Source organism: Cyanistes caeruleus, chromosome 2 (genome assembly GCF_971803275.1).
Source record: "Cyanistes caeruleus chromosome 2, bCyaCae1.hap1.1, whole genome shotgun sequence".
NCBI classification, from domain to species: domain Eukaryota; kingdom Metazoa; phylum Chordata; class Aves; order Passeriformes; family Paridae; genus Cyanistes; species Cyanistes caeruleus.
Window position 1 is genome coordinate 83872283 of NC_141702.1, and position 22144 is coordinate 83894426.

A 22144-nucleotide genomic window follows, 5' to 3' on the forward strand; every position below is an offset into this window, starting at 1 on the left:
AGGTCTGAAGATTCATGTTTTAAATGCTTACTTCAAGTCAAATTGTTTAGGAAAAAAAAAAAATCTCAATTTTAGCGATTCCTGGAAGAAAGACTATAAAGTGTTATCCTGAAATACTTTTTCATATGTGAGTTTTGTCCACAGTTCATTCAAAAGCACTTTTGTAAAACTTGTCTTTGAATTTGCATTTATGATAAATATTTTAAATTTTTCAGGTTTCACATGCATGATAATTAGAATGCAGAAATCCCTAATGATTCACTAATTACTGCAAATATAATTCTGTTACTGATTCATATTGAGCTATCAAAATGCATAGGAATATATCCACAGAGGACCTGGGCCCATCTCGTAGTCTCTATTTTCTCACTTAGACCTGACATCATTTTTAGTAGGATAAATGAAAATGAAGTACCTTAGTCATCAGCAAATAGTTTCAGAACTGTGGGCCTGAGAAAATTCCCTTTTCAGTGCATTACAGTGCACCCAAATTGGTTTGTAAGATACATGTTATACGTTTGTTGTAGTTTTCTAATAGTGTGATTAATTATAGTTAAAATTATGCTGGTTTTTGTTCTCTGACAAAAGAAGCAAATAAATTATTTTAAATGTTAAATTTTGTTAAATTTAATGAAATTAAATCTATGTTATATTTTATTTCTTTATATTGATTTTAAGCATTTTATAATACCCTCATTTTTAAAAATAGTCATACCTATGAAATTCCTTTTCAGAGTGTGGTCGGGTAATTCCAGGTGTTGAAAAAGGAAGTAAAATTTTGCAATTTTATGTGGAGAGGACACCAGACAAGATAGAAGGACTATGCTTATATTTCATTCGCTATAAGAATGACACGTCCATAAATGAAAAAACTATACATGAGGTACTCTCTCATAAATTTTAAAAACTAAAAGCTTTAAAGCAGATACTTCTTGTTTCATTATTTTTTTCACTGTTGTCATGTAACAAAAGTTACTTGTAACTACTTTGCTCTCATTTTAAATAAGCAACAAATAACCGTATTGCTTCAGCAATACTTGTGAATATCTTACAGGATTCTTGTTAAAGAAATTAACATTAATTTGTCATCCTCCTTGACGTTTTTCAAGAGATTAAAGCCACTAAGTACATTTTAATTGTGATCAAAATCTCTAAACTACAAGAAAACACTGTAAAGATTTTATTGCAAATACCAGGAGACAAAAACCACTTTCTGGTTTACATGTTTTGATAAATAAAATACAATATACATATTTACCCTGTGTTAATTATGTGGCATGAGATTTTCTGTTTTACAGATTCTTACATAAGTATGGGCTTCATTATTGTCCATCGCTACATTCTTTGTATTTGGACAGTGCTTAATGGATTGTTATTGATAACTAATGGTTTTACATATGTATCTTGTAATTAGTATTATTTCAAATTCTTCAGACAGAAAATCCATTATTAGTTTACATGCTTTATATTTCATATTAAAATATTCCATTCCTTTTGAGAGTTAAGGAGGTGAAAGAGAAAAAACACTGTAAGAAGCAAGATACAAGGTCTGTCTTTATCGAGGGCCTCAGTGTTGGTCATAAATATTACTTTTCCATCAGATGTTTTCCCAATTAATTCCAAATGCTGAAGGGGTAGGGAAAGGAAATTTATGTTGTAGGAAGTTTGTTACACTTGTGTATGTTAATACTTGCTTATTTTAAGGATATTAAAAATACTGGAATATTAGAAATAGTTAGACCTTGTAAAGTTTTGTTTTGGAGAGTAGGCAAAAATTTAACTTGATTAGCAATGATGTATATTTAGTCAGATAATTGCTTCTAATATAATTTCAGATAAGGAAATTCTGAGAGTTTTTTGCTACTTGCAATTCATTAATGAGTACCTAATTAATGGGAGAGGACATTTTTCTACCATTTCAAAATTTCCAAACTCTGTGTGATCGATAAATAACTGATGTAACAAAAGCATAAGCGGACAGCTTTTTAAAACTATATTAAATAATTACTGACTTCCCTTTTTTATTGAAAGTACGATCCTAGGGATACACTGTAGGTGTCTTTGTAATGATTTTTTCTCCTTAAATTAAAGTTCTGTTTGTCTTATTTGAGTGCTCTTATGAAAATAAATTGAACATATAATACTGTTTCTAGTGTAAGTTACTGATCTGATAACAATTATATTTCTACACTGCAGGAAATTTCCTTTGGTGTTCTGGATGCCACTGATGGAGTCTTGCGTGGTGTTAAAGATGTAATAGAAAAAGTTTTTCTCCCTGCTATCCTTGCAACAAGTAATTGGGGTAGCTTAGGTCAGTCCAAAGAGGATACAAAAGATAAGCAGAATTTTGTGGAAACAATTAAGAAATACATTTCATTTTTAGGAGGTAAGCATTGCATTTAGGAAACAAACTAGAGGAATTCTACTTAAGGATTTCTATTTAAAGGCCATAGTGCACGGATAAGGAACTTTTCACATTCTGCATGGAAAAATAAAATTATCAATTACTTGCATAATATATACATGGGTGGATTATTTTCTTAAGAAATGCATTGCTTTTTTATCACTGCATTTAAAATCATATTTTTTTGATTTCTGTATTTTGGTTTCTGCTTTATGTGAACACAGTAAATTGGTATTATATCAAAACAACACTGACTGCAGATGTATATTTTCAAGTTTAAATTGCTTTGACTGGTGGAAATTTATTTTAAAGTATTAATTGGTTCTATATTGTAATTGCACTTTTCTCAGGTGCTGCAGCATGCATTGAAGGAACAGTTGAGTTGAAAAAAATAGATTACATTAACTTTTCTGAACTTCAGACCTTTGATAAAATAACTGCAGCTGCTGACAATTATGACACAGTTCACCAGCTAGAGGAAGTACTTATGATATGGTGTAGACAAATTGAACATGTAAGTTGTTGTTTTAACACATCAATTCAGAATGAATATAGATATTTATAAATTATATGTGAGACTTGCCTGAAGTTAGCCAAAGGCTTCAGCTGCTTCTCCACCCAAATTAAGAAAAATGCTCTGCTTCTATGCAGAAATGAAGTTGATAGTCCTTATGCCTAGGAATTTACAGTCTAGCAAGAATAAGAGTTTCTGAACACTTAATACACAAATAGTAAGAAGAGAATGGAGGGTTGCAGGACTAATAACACTGGTGAGGGCCACATAAGCATATAGAGCATACGTAACTGTACATTCTGTTAAGTTTCTGCTGACACTTGTGGTGGGATATACTGCTCTTAAAAGGTTTTGATCATGCCCAGCAAGGCATATTTTTACCTGTGTAAGTCTTGCATGGCAAGGTCTCAGTTTTCCAAGATATTAGTGTCTGAGACTTGTATGAAAAAGACAGAAGTCTTCGTCAAAATATAAATCTGTGTAGGCAAGGACATACGCTACTCATAAGGCATACTATATTTAATGTGTTTAGCTCACAAGAATAAAAATGTAAAAGAAATGTAAAAAGAGCTGTCTGAACATTTGTCAACATACAAATGGATAATTTTATGACTGATATCTAATACTTTTATTGAACTAATTCTTGAAGTTCCAGACAAATGAAATTACATTTGATGCATTTCAGTCCATAGATTCTGGTTAAAGACTTACCTGTATATGCTGATATTCACCCAGGGTATGACAGCATGTTTAACGTATGAATTAATTGCCTTCATTTCAGTTTAAGAATATGATTAAGTGCAGTTCAGACTTAGAAATGTTTTCCAAATGTGAACCATTTTCATGTGTCACTAACTGCAAGCTTGTTCCTTTTTAAGTGAGTTTCCTCAATAGCATTTGTTCTCTATAATGACTTATCTATTCACTGTAGCAGACATTCGATTAATCCTTTTTTTTTTTTTTTTTTCCCCAATGGGGTTGCAGGTTCTGATTGAGAGCAAACAGTTAAGGAGAGAAGCTAAGGATTCAGGTCCATTGATGGAACTGGAGAACTGGAAATACACATCTGCTAAATTGAACTTTATTATCGAACAGGTCAAAGGACAAAACTGTAAAGCTGTTATTAATGTTCTGAAGGTTGCACACTCTAAAATACTAAAGGTAATTATTTTTTTAATTTTTTATGCTGTTCATTTGCTATAAGGGTTATTGGGTTGTTTTTTAGTTTTTAGTTTTTTTATTTCATCTAAAAGAGGTTTACCAAGGAGAAGTAAAAGAGGAAAATTTAGAGATGTTGCTGGTGTGCTGAATGTATCCAGACAAAGAACAAGACATTTTAGGAAAACAAATAAAAATGAGCATAAAATACATAATATGTGTAATAAATGCAATAAATTAATTTTTACTGCCTGCTTTGACAATGCCTCTTAAAAATAAATTTACCAAAGTTTACTTCTGGCAAGTGAGTGCAAGTCAAAGAAACAGTTCACTGCATATGATGTTTTTCACAGTACTCTTTTCCCACTAGACATGGCAAGAATTAGATGGCAAAATCACAGATGCAGCAAATGAATCAAAAGATAATGTGAAATACCTAGGCACACTTGAAAAAGTTTGTCAGCCACTTTATACAACTGATGTTGTAAGTATGCCTTTCACCATTCTTTATGCACAGTTTAGGTATTTACGTAGAAAATCCTAGAGCAAAATAAATTTTTCCTTCCTTATATTTACTTAAAAGTAATTTCTTCTAATTTCTATTTCTAATCTTCTTGATTTTTTTCTAAAAGCTTATCAAGCTAAATATTGAAGCATTATTTTATTATATATTTCATAAAACGTAGTATTTTGAAATATGTATTTAGTAAATAAGCATAAATACATATGATTGTCTAATACATCAGTCCTACTGCTGGTATTATTTTTAAGAGCAATTAAACCAGCTACATATTTTATAATACAAAAATTTCCAAATATGTCTTCCCCTGGAAATTCCATATTTGTCAATGATCACTTAACTGTAACCGAAGTACCAAAATTTTAGTTTTATAGAAAATAATGAAACCTTATGAGGTCCTAAGTGGGAAAAACACTTTTTTTTTAGTATAGGATACAGTATTATCTGCTTCTTTTTGCAGATAGACTACCTGCTAGTCAGAATTTAGACAATTGGTTGTACACCATTCAGTTCTAGTTCAAGATATTAGTTATTTGGTAAAATAACTATGAATTATTATAACAGGTGTATTTTCCTAATGCTTGTTGGAGAATAGGGTGAAAGGAGTAAATACCCTAGAAAAATAGTGCTCATTCTCCTTTGTTTTTGAGTCCTTCACATTTTGGTCGTATATGCATCTTTCCCTCTGTCAGGAAGTGCTGCATTTCTTTTGAATCTCTGGCAGCTTAGGATCCTACTACAAAGTTGTAACTAAGGGCAAGCCAAAAGTCTTGGATAATATATGACATAGGGCTCATATTGCATGGAATAGTATGAGAGGCAAGTATGATAACCAGTGTCACTAAGCTGTTTAGCTTCAGCTCTTCAAGGTATCACTAGAGGGTGCCAGGTACCAGGCCATAATGATTTCCACCTTCATAGGTGTTATGAAGAAAAAATTCTTAGAATTAAAAACAAAGACAGACATTAGTGGGTGCAAACCCATTGAAGAGTTCATAATTTTACTAATACAAGATAGTTAGAGTTCTTTATTTAGTCTTGAATAATTGGATGCATATGAATTTCTGTTTAATTATGTTCCTGAGATCAAGTTAATTTAGGTAGGATTTTCTATGATATTCAACTTAAAAACAATGAATTCCATGTTAAATATATCCTGCTTAAAACAGACATTTATTCTGTGTAGAGTTGCATTTAGTATCTGGTATGAACAACTCCTTTATATATTAGTGAATAAGGAATGGAATACATGCGGATTTATGATGATATTTGGTGTGTGCATAAAATATGGCATTTAGTGTATGCAGTATCGCACAGTGACATTTGTGATGAAGTAGATAAATGTATGAAAATTCAAACTGAACATTTAACTCGAGGCTTTGAGTCAGAGACATTTCTACACAGTTCAGTATTCAGGGTTTTTTCATCAAGGATTGAAAAAGAAAACCTATAGACTCAGCATCCCCTGATTCTGTTTCAGCGGTAGTGTTGGTGATGAACAATATGGACCTAAATGGTTGTTTTTATGCTATATAGCATTTATTTCACACTCTTGCTAAATGCAAATGTTTTCTATGTCTATTCACAGTATGAGTTTGGGTTTACAACTCGAAGTTAATTACAGGAGCTTGGCTTCTCCATTGAGGGGTTACTACAAAAATTTCCTGATGTTCTGAGTTGCAACTTCTACAAGTCCCTGATAATGTTAATGAATTATAATGTTTTACCTTTTCCTTTGCTTTTGTTTGGGTTTTTTCCCCACCAAAATACTTTGGAAGTGTTTGAGCTACTGAGTACTTGTAATGCCACAGTATGATTTTAACAACATGAACATCGATTTCACAAAATGTATGAAAGCTTTAGATGTTTGCTGTAATGCTGAAAAGAATTGGGCATTTGTTAATGAAACTAACATTGTGACAATTATTTTATGAGTTTTCTGAAGCGTCTGAACAAAACACTATATGAACACAATGAAAGTACATTAGCAGCCTTACCTGAAGGAAAACAAAAGCATCCATCCCAGAAAATTGCTGTCAGAAAAATGCTTTTTATTGCACCAAAAAATGCAACTTTTACATTTTGAAACAGTGTTCAGTTTTGTTCATCAAAATGAGATATTACAGTTATTTTATCTTGTAACATCTTTAATCTGATTTCTTAGTCAATGATCAAACTTAGCCATTTATTGTTCTTGTTGGTTGATGTTTGAAATCTTATTGAGCATGCTTAGTCTTTTTTCATAAGAAAACTTCTGCCATGACATTTTAAAGACTGATCCATGTGACTTAGGGAAATATATAATTTAGAAGTTGTCAATAGAATGGAAATACTGTTACTTAGAAAAGGAAGTAAATTTTTTCTTGAAACTCTGCTTTGAGGTATTAATGACACAGGGAATACCAAACTTGATAAAGGCTGTACAAATGGTTCACCGTGTTTCAAAATATTACAATACTTCTGAGAGAATTACATCGTTGCTTATAAAGGTAAGTATATTAAACAAAAATTGTGTGACTTTTCATGAAAAAAATTAATTTTGCTTAAATCAGTAGCATATTTGTTTAAAAGTGATAGTAAATAGTGGGGTTCTGCATGGGAAAGGAAGAGAACTCTATTGATGATGAGAGGATTAAACTTGGATTACAGACTTCTCTTCTGAAGGGACCTTTGTTTGTTCTTGGTTCCTCACTGTTAATTTTTTTATATTTTTGATTAATCTCCTGATCAGAATTAATCCAATCAGTTGTTTCCTAAATCACAGAATCCATAAAGGCTCTTTTATTCTCAGCCTTGAAGACCTAATGGCAGATGGCTGTCAATTGGACTAGACTGTTCCTCCAAAAAAGTGTGAAAGATAAAAGGTTTCTGTTTTCTGGAGCAAGTCATACTGGAAAAGTTAATTGAATTTCAGATCATAAACTTTACCTCCTTAAGGAGAAAATTAAGACTGGCTATGTGTTTATACCAATGTCTTTTGCAGAATGCAGGTGTTCACTGCATGCAAAGATGGTTTACATAATGGTTTTATAGTAAAGGAATCCTTCATTACTAAACCACACACGTGCAGTAAGCATTCAGGGGAAATTCACATTACACAGACACACATTTTTTGTTCCCTTACACTGCAGGGTTCAGCATAAAATGTTGTTACATTTCAATTTGAACTAGGACATTAAGAAGTATGTTCTCTTTTGAATCTGTATCTATTCATGGCTGTGGCTGTTTTCTATATATCACGTTAGATATTTATTACCCGTCATATAATGGGTCTTTATACATTTATATATTGACTGTTGCTGCGGTCTATTATTTAATGGTCTAAGGGAGTGAGTATTTCACTACAGAGGCTAATAGCAAAATGGTTACATGAAGCTATGCTTGAAATAGAAAGGAAAAATCTGTATTTTAATCCAATGTCTTCCCTATTTACTATTTGTTTCTATTTAATGATCATCGGAAGTGACACTGGAGGTCCTATCTCCAACTTCATCAGTAATTTTCTTAAAGTTTGAGGCTGTCTTTGGTATGGCAGTTTCTAGTCTTTTTTTCAGTTAGGGATACTTAAGACCTGCTTTACTGTACTCTCATGTCAGGGTTGTCTTTTTCTCAGTCTGGAAATGAAAATTGAGATAATTTTAGTAAGGAGGTAATATAAAAGAGAATCTTTAATTAATGCCCTCAGAGGCAGTTATGGAAAGATGTCTGCAAAAACCCACCCCTGCAGGGATGAGTACACATTTATAGTTTATAGGAAACGAACATAATTGATAAAAAGCACCAATACGGAGGACAAGTGGTGATGCAGTTTTTCCCCAGGTCAAGCCCCTTCTCTGGAGCCGCTCCGTCAGCGCTAGTTGTACATTGTCCATGAGAATGTATCTTGGATAGTTGTTCTTGGCCTTGGTTCCCAGCAAGAAACAAGATGAGGCCTTGTACCTCCCAGGGCTTGGAGCTCTGAAATTTGTCTTTCTGCTTAGGGAAAGGCCATGGAAAAGTGCTGGAAAACTAGTTACCAATACAATAGGTGACAGAGTTACAAATACATGTGTGAAGAATACAGAGAGCATATAAAAAAAAAAGGCAAAAGCCAAATGACATCATCAGGAGAATTGTTTTTAATTGTTCATATAATTTAATAGACAAAAAAAATTTCTACCTGTTTAGATCTGTTTCAGTTGTCCTCTGTGATATATCTTCTATATCTGCACATACTCCTCTCTCTCTCTCTCTCTCTCTCTCTCTCTCTCTCTCTCATTACTAACTTTGGATTTTTATGGTTGAGAAGTAGAAGAATGTTTTCTCCTTTCTATGGCTACAGGAAATCAAGGTAAAGATGTACTGCTAGGATATAAAATCCTTTAAGGCCAGTCTTTAAATAAGTACTGCATAGTGTAGAGACAACAGTGTAAGTGAAGAATAGTTGGAATTCAATAAATTCTTTTGTTCTTGAATTTTGATTGAACACATTCTGTGTTTGTGTATTGCTGAACTTATAAGACCTAAAATATGTCCTGGGATTTACATATACTTCTGGGAGTGTTCTCAGAGTTTTTAGAGGGTGTATGTTGTATATATTGCATGTATGTTTTAGCCACTATTATTTCCACAAGTGAAATTTATTCCCAATCTGATAGTATTAACACATGTATATGAGAATTTTAATAGGTTTTGTGAAACAGGCAAATTTACCATTAAGCTTAAAATTACTGTTAAACTTTTTTCATTTGTCTGCTCTAGGTTACAAACCAAATGGTCACAACATGTAAAGCATACATTACAGATGCTGGCTTGAATCGAGTCTGGGATCAGGAGACTCCAGTAGTCATTGGAAAAATCAATGTTTGTATTTCAGTGTTTTATTATTTACATGTCAAACCTATTGATTACCTGTTGCTATAATAAGGAAGTCCAAATATGTATTAAGTGCTTCATGCCTCTTGGCTTTTTTTCTATTTCATGATGCTTTGAATGTTTTCCTAATTCTTAGCCCATGGCCATTGTTGAACTTACAATGGCTTCATCTTTATCAGTGTGGTCTGTCACTGACCTTAGAATTGGCATCTTTGCTTTATGTGCAACCAAGGGATTAATATTCCACATTTTTCCATTTTGAGGAAGAGAGGCTGTCAAGGAGGGTACAGCTCTGATATGGTACCATCTTCCTCTAACATGGAAAATCTGGTATTTGAATAGATCCTGACTTTGTTACAGTAGTTTCTTTTCATTCCAGATTTCCTTGGCATACCATGAAAGGTCAGTGTTAAGATAGTCTTCCACTTCTTCATCTGATTGTGACCTATTAAGAACAAATTAATCAAATGCAATATGCTATGGCAAAATATGTGTAGTTGTGGGAATACTGGTTGCCAACGTTAATTTCATTTCTACCTTCTCCTTCTCCAGACCTCAATTACTGAGTTGCTATCTTCCCCAAAAGGCGTAGAATAGAGGGGAAGAATACCTTTTTGCCACACTATTGCTGATAGAGGCCAGGATACCATTTGCCTTCTTGGCCATGTGAGCACACTGCTCCCTCGTGCTCAGTCAGTACCCCCAGGTCCCTTTCTGCCTGGCCACTATCTGACCACTCTGTCCCCTGCCTATAGTGCTGCAGGGGGTTGTTGTGGCCGAAGTGCAGGACACAGCACTTAAACATCAAATTGTTGGATTTGGCCCATTTATCCAGCCTGTCCAGGCCGCTCTGCAGAGCCCTCCTACCCTCCAGCAGATCAACACTGACACCCACATCTGCAAATTGACTGATGGTGGACTCAGTCCCTTCATCCAGATCATCAGTGAAGATATTAAACAGAACTGGGCCCAGCACTGATCCCTGGGGACACCATTAGTGACTGGCTGCCAACTGGATGCAACACCATTCACCACCACTCTCTGGTGTATTCACTGTACTGTACTACTGTATGTTTGTTCATATGTTGCAAACACTTCCAACACTGAAAGAAAACCACTGTATTGAAGTTGTTGTTGCCTGTTGACTGAAATTAGATTAAGTGGTGACTAATGGCTTTGGAATGTCAATCAGTTTGTGTACTCTAGTCCTTCTCTCATAAGCATAGCATAATGAATATGGTATTTATTCCTTCTCTTTTTAGGAATGCATATGTCTGTTGAAAGAATATCAGAGATGCTTCCATGAAGCTAAGCAAGAGACTTCAGAAAATCTAGGAGAAAAGGCATTGGAAGTGTCAGAAATGTACATTTTTGGAAAATCTGAAGCTTTTTGTAGGAGGTTAGAAAAAGTGAGTATATTGGCTGTTGCTATTATTGGTAAAGAAGAAGCATCTCTCCAAAAAAGTGTTTACAAAGTAGGTGCTTGCCAACATACATTCTCTTAATCATCCTTTAAAGGAGTCTGTTACTCTCTATTGAGAGAATTTAGGCACTTCCACAGAGTAAATCATCCCAGTGCTTGATGCTATTATCTCACAGTTGCCTCCTCAACTTGTCAATTTATCTCTTTTAGTGTGGAGAGAAATAACCTGATTGATCTAGACTTAGATCATTATTTTAAGAGGTTTAAAATTATGTGAAAAATAACACACTTTTCTTTTTTTGAATGACATTAAAAGCTCATGTTTACTGCTAAACACAATTCTTCAGATGATTCTGCTGCTTGATAAGGTCTTAACATTAGCTTGGTAACGCATCAAAAGGATTTTAAGCTAACATTCTTGAGTGGAAAAGGTAATAGGTCCTTCTTGGTACAGAATAAGGTCAGACAAGGGATAAGATGATAATTATCACAAGGTAGGAATTCTGTGAGTCTTTGATGTACTTCTTCATCACTCAGTATAAATACTAATCTTATGTATACTGAGATTTTAGTGTGCTTTTATTCTTTTATTATTTTATATTTTATTCTTTTATTATTTTATGTGCTTTTATTCTTTGAGATACCTTTTTGTTATCAGTATGTACATGCCACGTTTCAACTCCTTTTCCGCATTGTCCTATTGGATCTAGCAGTAAAACATTAAAAAACCCTCTTTATCATTATGAAAAACAAAGATTATTTTACTTTGTGTTGAATTGTGATGAGAACTGATGTAGAAAACTGAATTAACTATGCTTCAAGTATTGAAAATACTTGACTCAAAACCAACACATTTCTAAATGGAATAGCTAGAGGAGTGGCTGTTGATTTTTTTATTTTATCCAGATTTTATTTTATAGAGAAAATAACAAAGAATTAATTATGAGCATGAATATAATATCTTTATTTCAGATAATGGAGATGATAGCTGTAGAACAGAATTTTAATGCACTGACTCTGTGTCCAGTTGAAGGTATAGATCTTATGGCAGTAAAATTCAAAAATATCTACCACATTTTTCAAAAGAAACCATATGACACTCTTGATCCACAAGTAACAGAATTTGATGTGGATTTTCTGAAATTCATGTCAGAAGTTGAACGTTTAGAGGTAAGAAATATTATGACTTATTATAACTTACTCAAGAAAGAATGTATCAAACTGATGGTCAGTGAGACTTTGAATTGTGCGTAGGCTACATTGTTCTTCTAAAATGTATGGAGTTTGTCTGGAGAAAGGCTTTTTCCATTCCTTCTCCTTCTTTCAAAGGAAGGTGTAAAGTATATCAAACAGTGCTCATGGATGATTTTCACTCTGCAGTCAAAATGACAAAAAATTATGAAACCTGAGAGAATGATCTATGTGGAAGCCATTTATTAGCCTGAAGAAATGTAGTCAGATTTTGGGCAGAACAAAGCTGCAACTAATTAGTTTATTTCATAGAATTGTATGACATTTTAGAGATTATTTGACTGAAACTAGCTATTTATTAATTATATTAAGTGTGGCCAGATGAAGGGTGCTTTTTGTGCTTTAAGTAGTAAAAATTTCAAAAACTCCTATGTTAAGAAAATATCATTAAAATACTATTCTCTGATCTGAAAAACCACACTGAATTATGTGTTCTTTAGACACAGCTACAGACTTTTATGCGTACCTGTTTTCGGAAAATTTTGTCTTCACAGAATTCCCTTCAGTTACTTCAAAGGTATTGGCAACTATGTTTTAAAATATTTTAAAGTAACTTGAAATTACTGATTAGCACAATTTAAACAGTCCAGCAAATTTTAGAACAAAGGGCCTGACTAAGAATTTTTCATTACTGATATTCTGAACCACATAATCATGATAAAATATATATTTTATCTTTCTTATGAGAATCAATATATTCTGTTTCTTAATTTCATTAGTATATTTTTATACACAAAAGGATGCTAAAGGAAAAGCCTTAAACTTACTAAGTGACAGCAACCAAAATACTCACCAGGGAAGAAATTTTCAACATGTTTAAACTTCCTCAAAGCAGAAAAGTTTTTTAGATTCAAAAGAATTTCCTAGATTTTTTGCTTATTTCACTGTATGTAATGTTCATATAGCACAAAATAAATTAAAACAGTTATTATTTTAGAAATGTCATTTTGGCTACTAATTTTTAACACAGGTTTCAAAATCTGAATATGCCATGCCTTCAAGAAGAAACAGCACGTACAGTTAGTTGTATTCTTCAACATTATGTAGCAGAACTCGAAACTACTAAAAAGGTATTTGATTTTCTTTCAGTAAGTTGTAAACATCAATTAAAATTGGATCAAGCATTTCAATAGGAATAATTTTTATTTATTCTGCCTATTTCACTAATTTTCTCACAATTCCCAATTTATCCTACTTTAGTTTTCCTGTTACAGAAAATGGCCTTGGTGGATTGGCAATAAAATATGCCAAATCACTCTTGATCTTGAAGAAAAATCTGTCATCACAATTTTACTTTAGAAACCAAAATATTTTCTGTTATTCCTTCCTCAATGAAATTTAAAGAAGCATGTTCTTTACTGGCTGTGTACAATGCATGCACCTCTTGGATTTTTTTATTAAATGAGGCTTCCACACTTAATTTGAATGGATAAGTAGCTATTATCAAATGGTGTGGCAGCATAAAATACATGTAAATTATAGGTGAATTGCATTTATGTTTGTTATAAAGTAATTTTTCCTGATTTTTGTAGTGCATCCTGACTGAAGTATAAATGAGAATTAAGTTCTGGGAACTGCTCATATCACTTGACTGTAAACTTTTACTTTGTCTGTAAAATAAACATCTGCATCAGAATTAGATGTCCAAACTCCCCTTATAGTCAAGGAAGAAAGAAAGAAAGGAAGAATTACTCTAAAGTGAGTTAATCTGGTCAGTTTTATAAAGTGTCCTGAGGATTTAAATAATTCCTTCCAAATGACCATTTTTCTTCAGTGAATATAAAGGGAATCTGGAAAACAGACTGTTGAAAAATTTTTTTGAGATGCTTACATTTTCTAAGATCAATGATAGAAGTTTACACAAGGAGCCAATAGTGATAAACTCTGCACTTACTAGTAAAATTTTCCTCCGAACCGTGACTTAAAACTGTAGCCTAGCAAATCTCCTCTGAACCATTCTTTACAGTGTCCTTTCCCTACCTACACACTGTATATAACAATCAATCCCTGAACCCCTAATTACTGGCTTAACTAGATGAACAGATTTTCAGCAGCATTGCTTGCTTAAAAAAATCATGTAGCCCACCCTTAGCTGTATTTTCCCAGGCAAAAGAAAAATATGTACATTTACTGAGAGGGTTTCATCCAGGTCAGTTTCTCTCAAGATCACCGTGAAGCTGCTTGGATTTCTTTGGCTGGGACTGCAGGAGACAGGATAGGGCTAAGAAGACCTAGTTAGTGAAGAGTTGTGTCATCAGAGTCTGTGTTGTCACAGCCTGAGTTTGCATGCCTAAAGTTGGGTGGATACAAATACTCCTTTCTTCTGTCAAAAAGGGTGTTGATTCTACTGACTAGTTGTAACTATTTATTAGATATTGCTAGATTGTCTTTTATCTTTGCCAAGCAAGTTATTTCTAATAAAAAGTTGCTCCTACTGCAATGCTGGTTCTAAAGTGATTGAATATTTTGTCAATGCAAATTTTGTACATTATAACTTAAGGCCTTTTTTTTTACTGTAATGCAGTCATGCACTGAGCAGGGGACATTTTTTCTCATGTTGGTCACAGATAAAAGCATGGACTGTTTATCCAGAAATATCTACATGCATTTTGATTAGAAGTTAGTAGAAAAGTGCATATCATAGAATGTTAAATTATCCTGATTTAGAAGGGACTCACAAGAATAATTAAGTCCAAATCCTGAAATGTTAGCTAATAGATATGTGTGTCTAAGAACAGTGTTGATGTTTCTCTTCAGGAAAAAGCTCTCAGTTGATCTAGCTTGGGCCTCTCCTGAGGCCAGTACCTAAGCAAAGGAGGAAAAGCCCCAAAAAGGTTCTCCTTACACCACTTCCTTAAACAAAAGCTTGCTTTCACAGCATATGGCTTCTAAGTCAGGTGTCAGACTTGATACTGAATACTGGCTGCTCAACCCTGGGGTGGTGTGTACTCAGGACTCTGTCATAAGTAAGCACAGCGGAGAAACAGCATGAGATAATGGAGACAGGAGAGGTACCAGCATTGATATATGTACATCTTTGAAGTGTACCAAATCAGGGAAGAAATACATTTTTCTCTCCATGAACTGTTGTGTGATTCCACTCAAATTTAATCTGTTTGGGAGAAGGAAGAAATTGTGGTACCAGAGAAAACAGTTTAGCATTTAAATAGAGTTTTAATACATATGTTTAATGATATTGTTCTTACTGTAGCTTTACCAAACTCAGAAAGATGACCCTCCTCTTGCTCGAAACATGCCACCTATTGCAGGAAAGATACTGTGGGTGAGACAGCTATTCAGAAGGGTAAATGAACCAATCAGCTATTTCCATGTAAGTTGAATGTAAGATGTGCTGAAAAATTAGGTGTTTTATGTAACAGTGAACTGTCTTACTTCAATAGAGTGATCATAAAGTTTCTAGTTATGATTACGTCACTTGTTATATGCTACACAACATTTTTCTTTGTATGTTTATACTGCTCCGCAGTAACCCTTTTTGTAGATCCAAGATGTAGTGTTGGAATAGAACAGACTAGACTATTTTAGTTGATAATAACCTTGAAGAATTCTTGAAACATTTGAGTGATTCTCCTACAAAGCATGCAGGGTCTCATGCCTAGTTAACTTCGGAGAGAATTTTTCACTTTTCTGTTTCCCTCAGAGGTGAATAATGCTCATCTACATTTGTTCCAAGGAAAACAGGCATAAATATCATTGTGATTAAAAAATATCACCTCATTAAAAAAGGAAGCTTTTCCAATAAATTTGCAGTTATTCAGTTTTGAGTAGAACTGAGTATCCATTTCACTGTGAAATGCAGATATTTATGACAGTATATTAAAGTAATTGCTCTTACTGATGTTAAATGTTTAGTATTTACTCCTTATAAGTGCTTAATTACTTTATTGCCCTGTTAAATTGAATCATAAATATTTTAAACAGTTTTTAAGAGCTCTGTCAGTATAATTCGTAATATTAACCTACACTATGTATAGACAATAGTTAAACTGAGAAAAATCCGAATGGTATGGGTGGTTTGGGATTTAGTTTTAATTTGAATGTACTGTGTTTAAATAGAAGCATTCAGATATCTTGGCAAGTCCAGAAGGTAAAGCAGTTGTTCAATCATACAACAAACTTGCATATGTATTGGTGGAGTTTGAGGTAGTCTATCATAACGCGTGGATGAAGGAAATGTCACAATTGCAATATCGTAAGTAATTAAATATGTACTTGCTTCTTTAAATTGTTGTTGAATACTAAGTTAAATCAAATCAGATACTTCTTTTAAGCCTAATTTACCCTTAAAGTCATGATCCAATTAGCAGGCTCAGTAATATAATCTCAGTGCCTTACTGACCTTGAAACTTAGTTTTGATGCAGAGGATTGCAGATTTGGTACTCTATTTGACAGATGACTGTAAACATTAGTGACACAAATTTAAGACACAGATAACTTTGGTATTTAAATTCTCTATGTGTACTATTTAATAATTATTTCTGGTTTGGTTTTTTTTCTGGTATAATAATTCATAAGATTGTATTGCCCCAGTCCCTCTAAGGACAAGTATTAATGCCTAGAAATGTTTGATATTCAAGCATTGTGTTTCCCGGTCCTCAGAGAATTAATTTCATAATTTTTTAACTTGGGCTGAGAAAAATTATGACACAAATAAGACTGGATCTGAGACTTGTTTAGTTTATGAAGAGAAAGGCAGAAAGTTAATATGATGGAAGTTGGTTGTGTATTTTCTTTAACTGAAAACTACATGAAGATATTTCACAAGTAACCCTACATACTTAATCACTATATTGTAATGTTAGAAATCTGGTTTTCATAATAATTTGTAGAATTTAAACAATTTTTTGTCTTAGAAACTGATAACAGAATGTCTTTACATTAGCCTTACAGTCCACAATATTTGTGCGCCATCCTACAACTGAGAAGCTCCTAGTTAATTTTGATGGCCAAATTCTAGAGATTGTGCGGGAGACGAAATGTATGATAAAGTTGGGTCTGGAAGTACCAGAGCAGGCAGTCAAGATAGCAGTAATGGAAGATAAATTGAAGTCAAACAAGTTGAAGTTAGAGGTAAACTTGAAAAGTATTGTGATCTCTGTTTCAAAAAATTTAAAAGGATATGTGTTTAAACATGAATTTTTTTTCTATAGCTAAAGATTAAAGCTGGGGAAGAGATAGTTTAAGGTAAATTTACAAAATGCACAGGTGGACATAGAAAATCTCATTTGAAAATGCCCTGCTAAGTCCTGCTAAGATACTTAAATATAAGAATATATACTTCATATACCAAATGGCACACTAAGTATACCTTGGTCATGAAATAATTTAAGCTACACAAAAAGTTTTCACAGTCTGAAAATCAGTAAAATGCAGGTTTTTAGAGTTTTTGAGAAGAAATATTTGAGTTAGTCTGGTTTGGAATATATGGTGAGACACAGAAATGTGAAGAATTTTGCAGGTTACCTGCAAGTGAAGTTGTTTTTGTTATACTTGTTGTAGTCTCCATTATGGTGTTATTTCAAGGAGCCTGTATCTTGGGGATGAGGCACATCATACAAGACTTTTCTCTGTGTGTGTGTGTGCATATAGCATAAGACAAGAGGATATTTTAAAATTGAGTTCACACCTGATTTATCTAAAGCATATGAAACTCAATTTTAAGAGCGTATTGCAAGTTACGGTCGCTAAAGCTCAAGCTGTATTTATTTCTAGAGAAAGATCATTCTTTTTCTGGCTTTGTGCCTTAAGAAAGTGTTGCACAAAGATGGTTTTCATTCCTTCTTCTATAGCATGATACAAATTTGTTACATCCCAAGAATGATGTTCATAGATACATAATATCTGTGTAAATTTCTAATTGTTTTCAATTATACTTGAAATGCTGAAAGCAATGTGCGGCTTTCAATATCTTTTTCAATTAGTTGATTGTATGACAAATTGTTTTCTTGAGTAAAGAAATGCTTGAAATACTCTGCTTGATACTACCCTTTCTAATAATCAACAGAGTCTTGTCCAGTTATTTGAAGATTTGCGTAAAGGAACACCAAACATGTTTGTAAATCTGCTGACACCAAAAATGGAAAAGGTTGGTATTGCTGCATGCACTTCAGTACACCTCATAAGAAGTTTAAAAAACCTAATTTATAATACTGAAATATTTAGATGGTTCTGCATGTTGTGAGCTTAATGGATTTTACTGAGACCTTTAAGACTAAAAATTTGTTCTTTGCATCCTTTATACTGTAACTTTTCTCTAAACTAACTTTTTCACCCAGTGATTAAAAAAACTTTCCAATCTATACACTTACTCTTAGCTTTTTCTATCTAACATTTGTTTTCATGTATCACCATGAAAACATTCTCATGAATTTCATATTATATGAAATTCAGTGTTTTTCTGGATCTTGTAACTAAATATCAGAAACAAGGGCACACACTCTGTATTCCAGGCTCCAACACATACATTTCTCAAATAATGTGTTTTACAATCAAATAATCTTAGTGCCTATGAGATAGAAGACCAGCAGGACAAAAAATACAGTCCTTGAGGTCTGTTTATCTCCACAAATCTCTGGCTTTAACATGGAATTTCACTCAGGGAGAATTATTAACCTTGTAAATTGAGTTTCTTTAGTGGTGTAGAACGCTACACTAAAGGTAAAGTTTTATTGGAGATGCAGAATGTCTATACCACAAACCATTTGGTTTTGCCAGACATATAAAAGTATATGTATGTGACTGTTCCAAGTAACTCTCCTCATTTTGGTTGTAAGTAGTCACACCAAAAGGTTGTAGAGTTTGTGTAACTTTATATAACTACAAAGTTGGACAGAAGTGTGAGAAACAAAAATACTGAGGCTATAGTATGCACTACCCTCCCCTTCCTTCCTGTTGCATAAATTTCTTTTACCTTTTTGTTGGAAATTTACATCCTCCCTTGCACATCACTCTGTTTTATAAGCAATGTTAGTGATTCTAATAATAATAGCACTTGTTTTAATTATTTTCTGTTCTATTTGTTTGCTTGTTTGTTTTAAACCTATTAAATTATATCTTTATGCTTAGATGGAAGGTGTGTTGAGGCAAGGACTTACCATGTTGTCTTGGTCATCTGTCACACTGGAAACTTTCTTTCAAGAAGCTGATCAAGTTCTGCACATTTTTAGACAGCTTTTGAGAAGGGTAATCCAGCTGCTCACTATATAAATAAAATTAAAAGCTTATAGAAATTATTTATAGGACACTATTTTTCATATTCAAACGTAATCTGTACTTATTTTTGTATCATACCATAGAAATTTTTAAAATAGGTTCCTTTTTTTGGAGTAGGGATATACTTAATGATTCTCTCCTATTATTGCCATCACGTTTGATTTTTGCTTCTGTCCTTAAAATAGAATCTATTTCCACTTCCTGTCTTCAGATTCTGGGACTTTAACTCTTATTTTCAGAGTCAATACCTGTCTTTGAGCGCTTGTCCATGAGTGCAGCTGCGTAAAAGATACTTCCATGTAAAAACTATTGAGTAGAGAGCTTTGGAACATTAACTCTATTCATAGCAGGCATGTTGTGAAAATGTCCTCTTTGTGCAGCCCATAAAATAATGAAGGAGAATATTGAAGGAGAATATGCTTTTTAATCTGGATGATGGGATCAAGCATACCCTTACAAAGTTTGCCAATGACACCAAGCTAAATGGGAAATGGGAAAGTGGAGAGCCACCCTGCAGGAAGACCTGAACCAGGACAAATGTAAGGTCTTGCACTTTACCTATGTAATCCACATATTATGCACATAATCCAGGAGTGCAGCATAGGCTGAGATCTACCTGACCAGGGAACAGCTCTGTGAAAAATGACCTGGGCATCCTTGTGGATAACAAGTTCAGTTTGAGTGAAGAGTGTGCTGCTCCAGCAAAGAAAAGTCAGCAGGATGCTGGGTTGCATTAACCAGCAGAGATAACAAATCACCATCCTCGTCTGCTCAGTACTGGTGAAGTCAAACCTGGAACTGTATTCAGTTTTGGTCCCTGCTATACAAAAGAAATTTGAAGAGGGTTCAGGGAAGGGCCACAGTGATGATCAAAGGACTGGAAAGCCTGACAAATGAGGAAAAGTTGAGAGAAATGGTTTTGTTCACCCTTGAGTAAAGAAGGCTTAGGGGAGACCTCAACATCATGATGTAATATTTGAAGATTTCACTGCAAAGAAGATGAGGACCCCCATCTTACAATGGTTTATGTGGGAAAAATGGGGGGTAATTATGTAACTCATGGAGAGATTCCAATTTGACACAAGAGGAAAATTTTTTGCAATGAGAACAGTCAACCACTGAAATTATATCACACTGGAAGTGGTGGATTCCCCCCAGGACAATTTTGTGACTCAGCTGGACAGGGTGCTGGGCCATCTTGTCTAGCTGTACTTTTTCCAAGAAAGGTTGGACCAGATGATCTTTGAAGTACTCTTTAAATTTGATATGCTGTGATTATATGATTTAACATGCTTGAGGACCAATATTGTCTTGATTTTTTCTCAAGAATTTACCTTGACAGTCAGATTGTCCTTCTGGCTTGATGGTTAAACTCTGTGACTAGTATCTCCTCTATGAATATTGTAAATTGTGTCTACTGTGGTAAGAGATTGTTAGTCACTGGTCAGTGTATCGAGTTCTTTTTATATATGGCAGAAAATCATAATTATGATCAATGCTCTGTTTGCCATGGTAAAAACAATTCAGTGTAGTTGACCGTATACTAATAATGCAATTATTAGTATAAATGCTGCAATTTAGAATCAAAAACACAGAAAATGCCTGTGTTGACTAAAAGAAGGAGAAGGACTGAAAATTACTCCATCAAGCAATTTGCAGTAGACACCTCCTTTGCCTTGCTGCTAGACTTGTGATGAGTAAGATCATGAACAAGAATCCAATTATATTGATGTATCTTGTTCTATTACTCTGTTTTATTTAATCTAGAAACTCTGTATCTTGCAGGACAAGAATGATCTAGGGTCTGACTTTTGTTGCTGCCTGTCTGCCTAAAACTGCAGTTAAACCAGCCAGGATTCTTTGAGAGTCTAGCCATTGCAAATAACCCTTAAGTTATTATAACTCTTGTCATTATTCACTTTCTTATATCTTCTACTCTTTAACATTCTTGCATTTATTTTTCTGCAAAACATTTTTTTAGCTCTTAGAGCTCTCTAAAATAGAATACATTATGCCTTAAAGAGAAGTGTGTGGTATTAACATGATTTTCTCTTTTTAGGTTAATATTATAAGTGATGTGCGGATTGGTTTAATATTAAAAGAAATATCAAATACTTCTTTAGTGAGCTTACCAGTAGATGGTCCTATCAAAATAGAGGATCTATTGACTGACAATGAGGTGTGTGCCACTTCACATTTTTCAACTTAAATCCTAGGGCACATTAGAAAAAATGCCTTAGTAAATGAAAATAAAATTTAAAAATTCTCTATGTGGAAATACAGAACTTTATTTATAATTAAATTATTTTGCTTAAAACATTTTTTATGAAGATACATTGGTTCTTTGGTAATTGAGATACTTAAGCTGTAGTATTTAATAGATAATGTTATTTAAGTGCTTTGTACTTAGATGAGATTTTTTGTGTATGAAGAATCTCAGACAAATATAGCCTTTCTTCTTCCCTATTTTTCCCAATTTGTTTTAAAGGAGAGGTCAAAAAATACTTTCTAACAACTATATTTGAAAATCTGAAAGCTTTCTTATTCCAAAATAGGCTAAAAATGTATTAATTATCAAATCAGTGCAAGTAAATAAAATTATTAAGGACAGTGGAAACAGTATTTGGATAATTTCAGATTCAGACTGTGACCTCCGTTTCAATACTCAGAATTTTTTTTGAGCACCTAAAAGTGCCCATATTTCAAAAAAGGATTTTTTTTAGGCATTAAAAATATAGTGATAATATAACGTAAGTTTTTATAAATATACAAGTATATTTTAATAA

The 22144-nt window shown here is 33.4% G+C and overlaps 1 protein-coding gene across 7 annotated transcripts in view; it reads left to right on the plus strand.

Moving 5' to 3' along the window:
• Nucleotides 1-22144, plus strand: part of DNAH8 (dynein axonemal heavy chain 8) — a 126586-nt gene that overhangs the window by 7433 nt on the left and 97009 nt on the right. For 6 of the 7 annotated variants that reach the window (XR_015283599.1, XM_086878340.1, XM_023924402.2 and 3 more), the window contains 17 exons: nt 735-883; nt 2197-2386; nt 2755-2918; nt 3903-4079; nt 4447-4560; nt 6978-7085; nt 9337-9438; nt 10713-10859; nt 11846-12043; nt 12565-12641; nt 13095-13194; nt 15336-15455; nt 16202-16337; nt 17029-17216; nt 18151-18231; nt 19212-19328; nt 21418-21537. Coding sequence is in view for 5 of the 7 variants with exons in the window: in XM_086878340.1 (XP_086734466.1) it covers nt 735-883; nt 2197-2386; nt 2755-2918; nt 3903-4079; nt 4447-4560; nt 6978-7085; nt 9337-9438; nt 10713-10859; nt 11846-12043; nt 12565-12641; nt 13095-13194; nt 15336-15455; nt 16202-16337; nt 17029-17216; nt 18151-18231; nt 19212-19328; nt 21418-21537 (2288 nt within the window). In the remaining 2 variants the exon portion in view is untranslated. Of the gene's footprint in view, nt 1-734; nt 884-2196; nt 2387-2754; nt 2919-3902; nt 4080-4446; nt 4561-6977; nt 7086-9336; nt 9439-10712; nt 10860-11845; nt 12044-12564; nt 12642-13094; nt 13195-15335; nt 15456-16201; nt 16338-17028; nt 17217-18150; nt 18232-19211; nt 19329-19738; nt 19898-21417; nt 21538-22144 lie in introns of those variants that run through there. The other variant, XM_023924406.2, reaches the window with a different exon arrangement.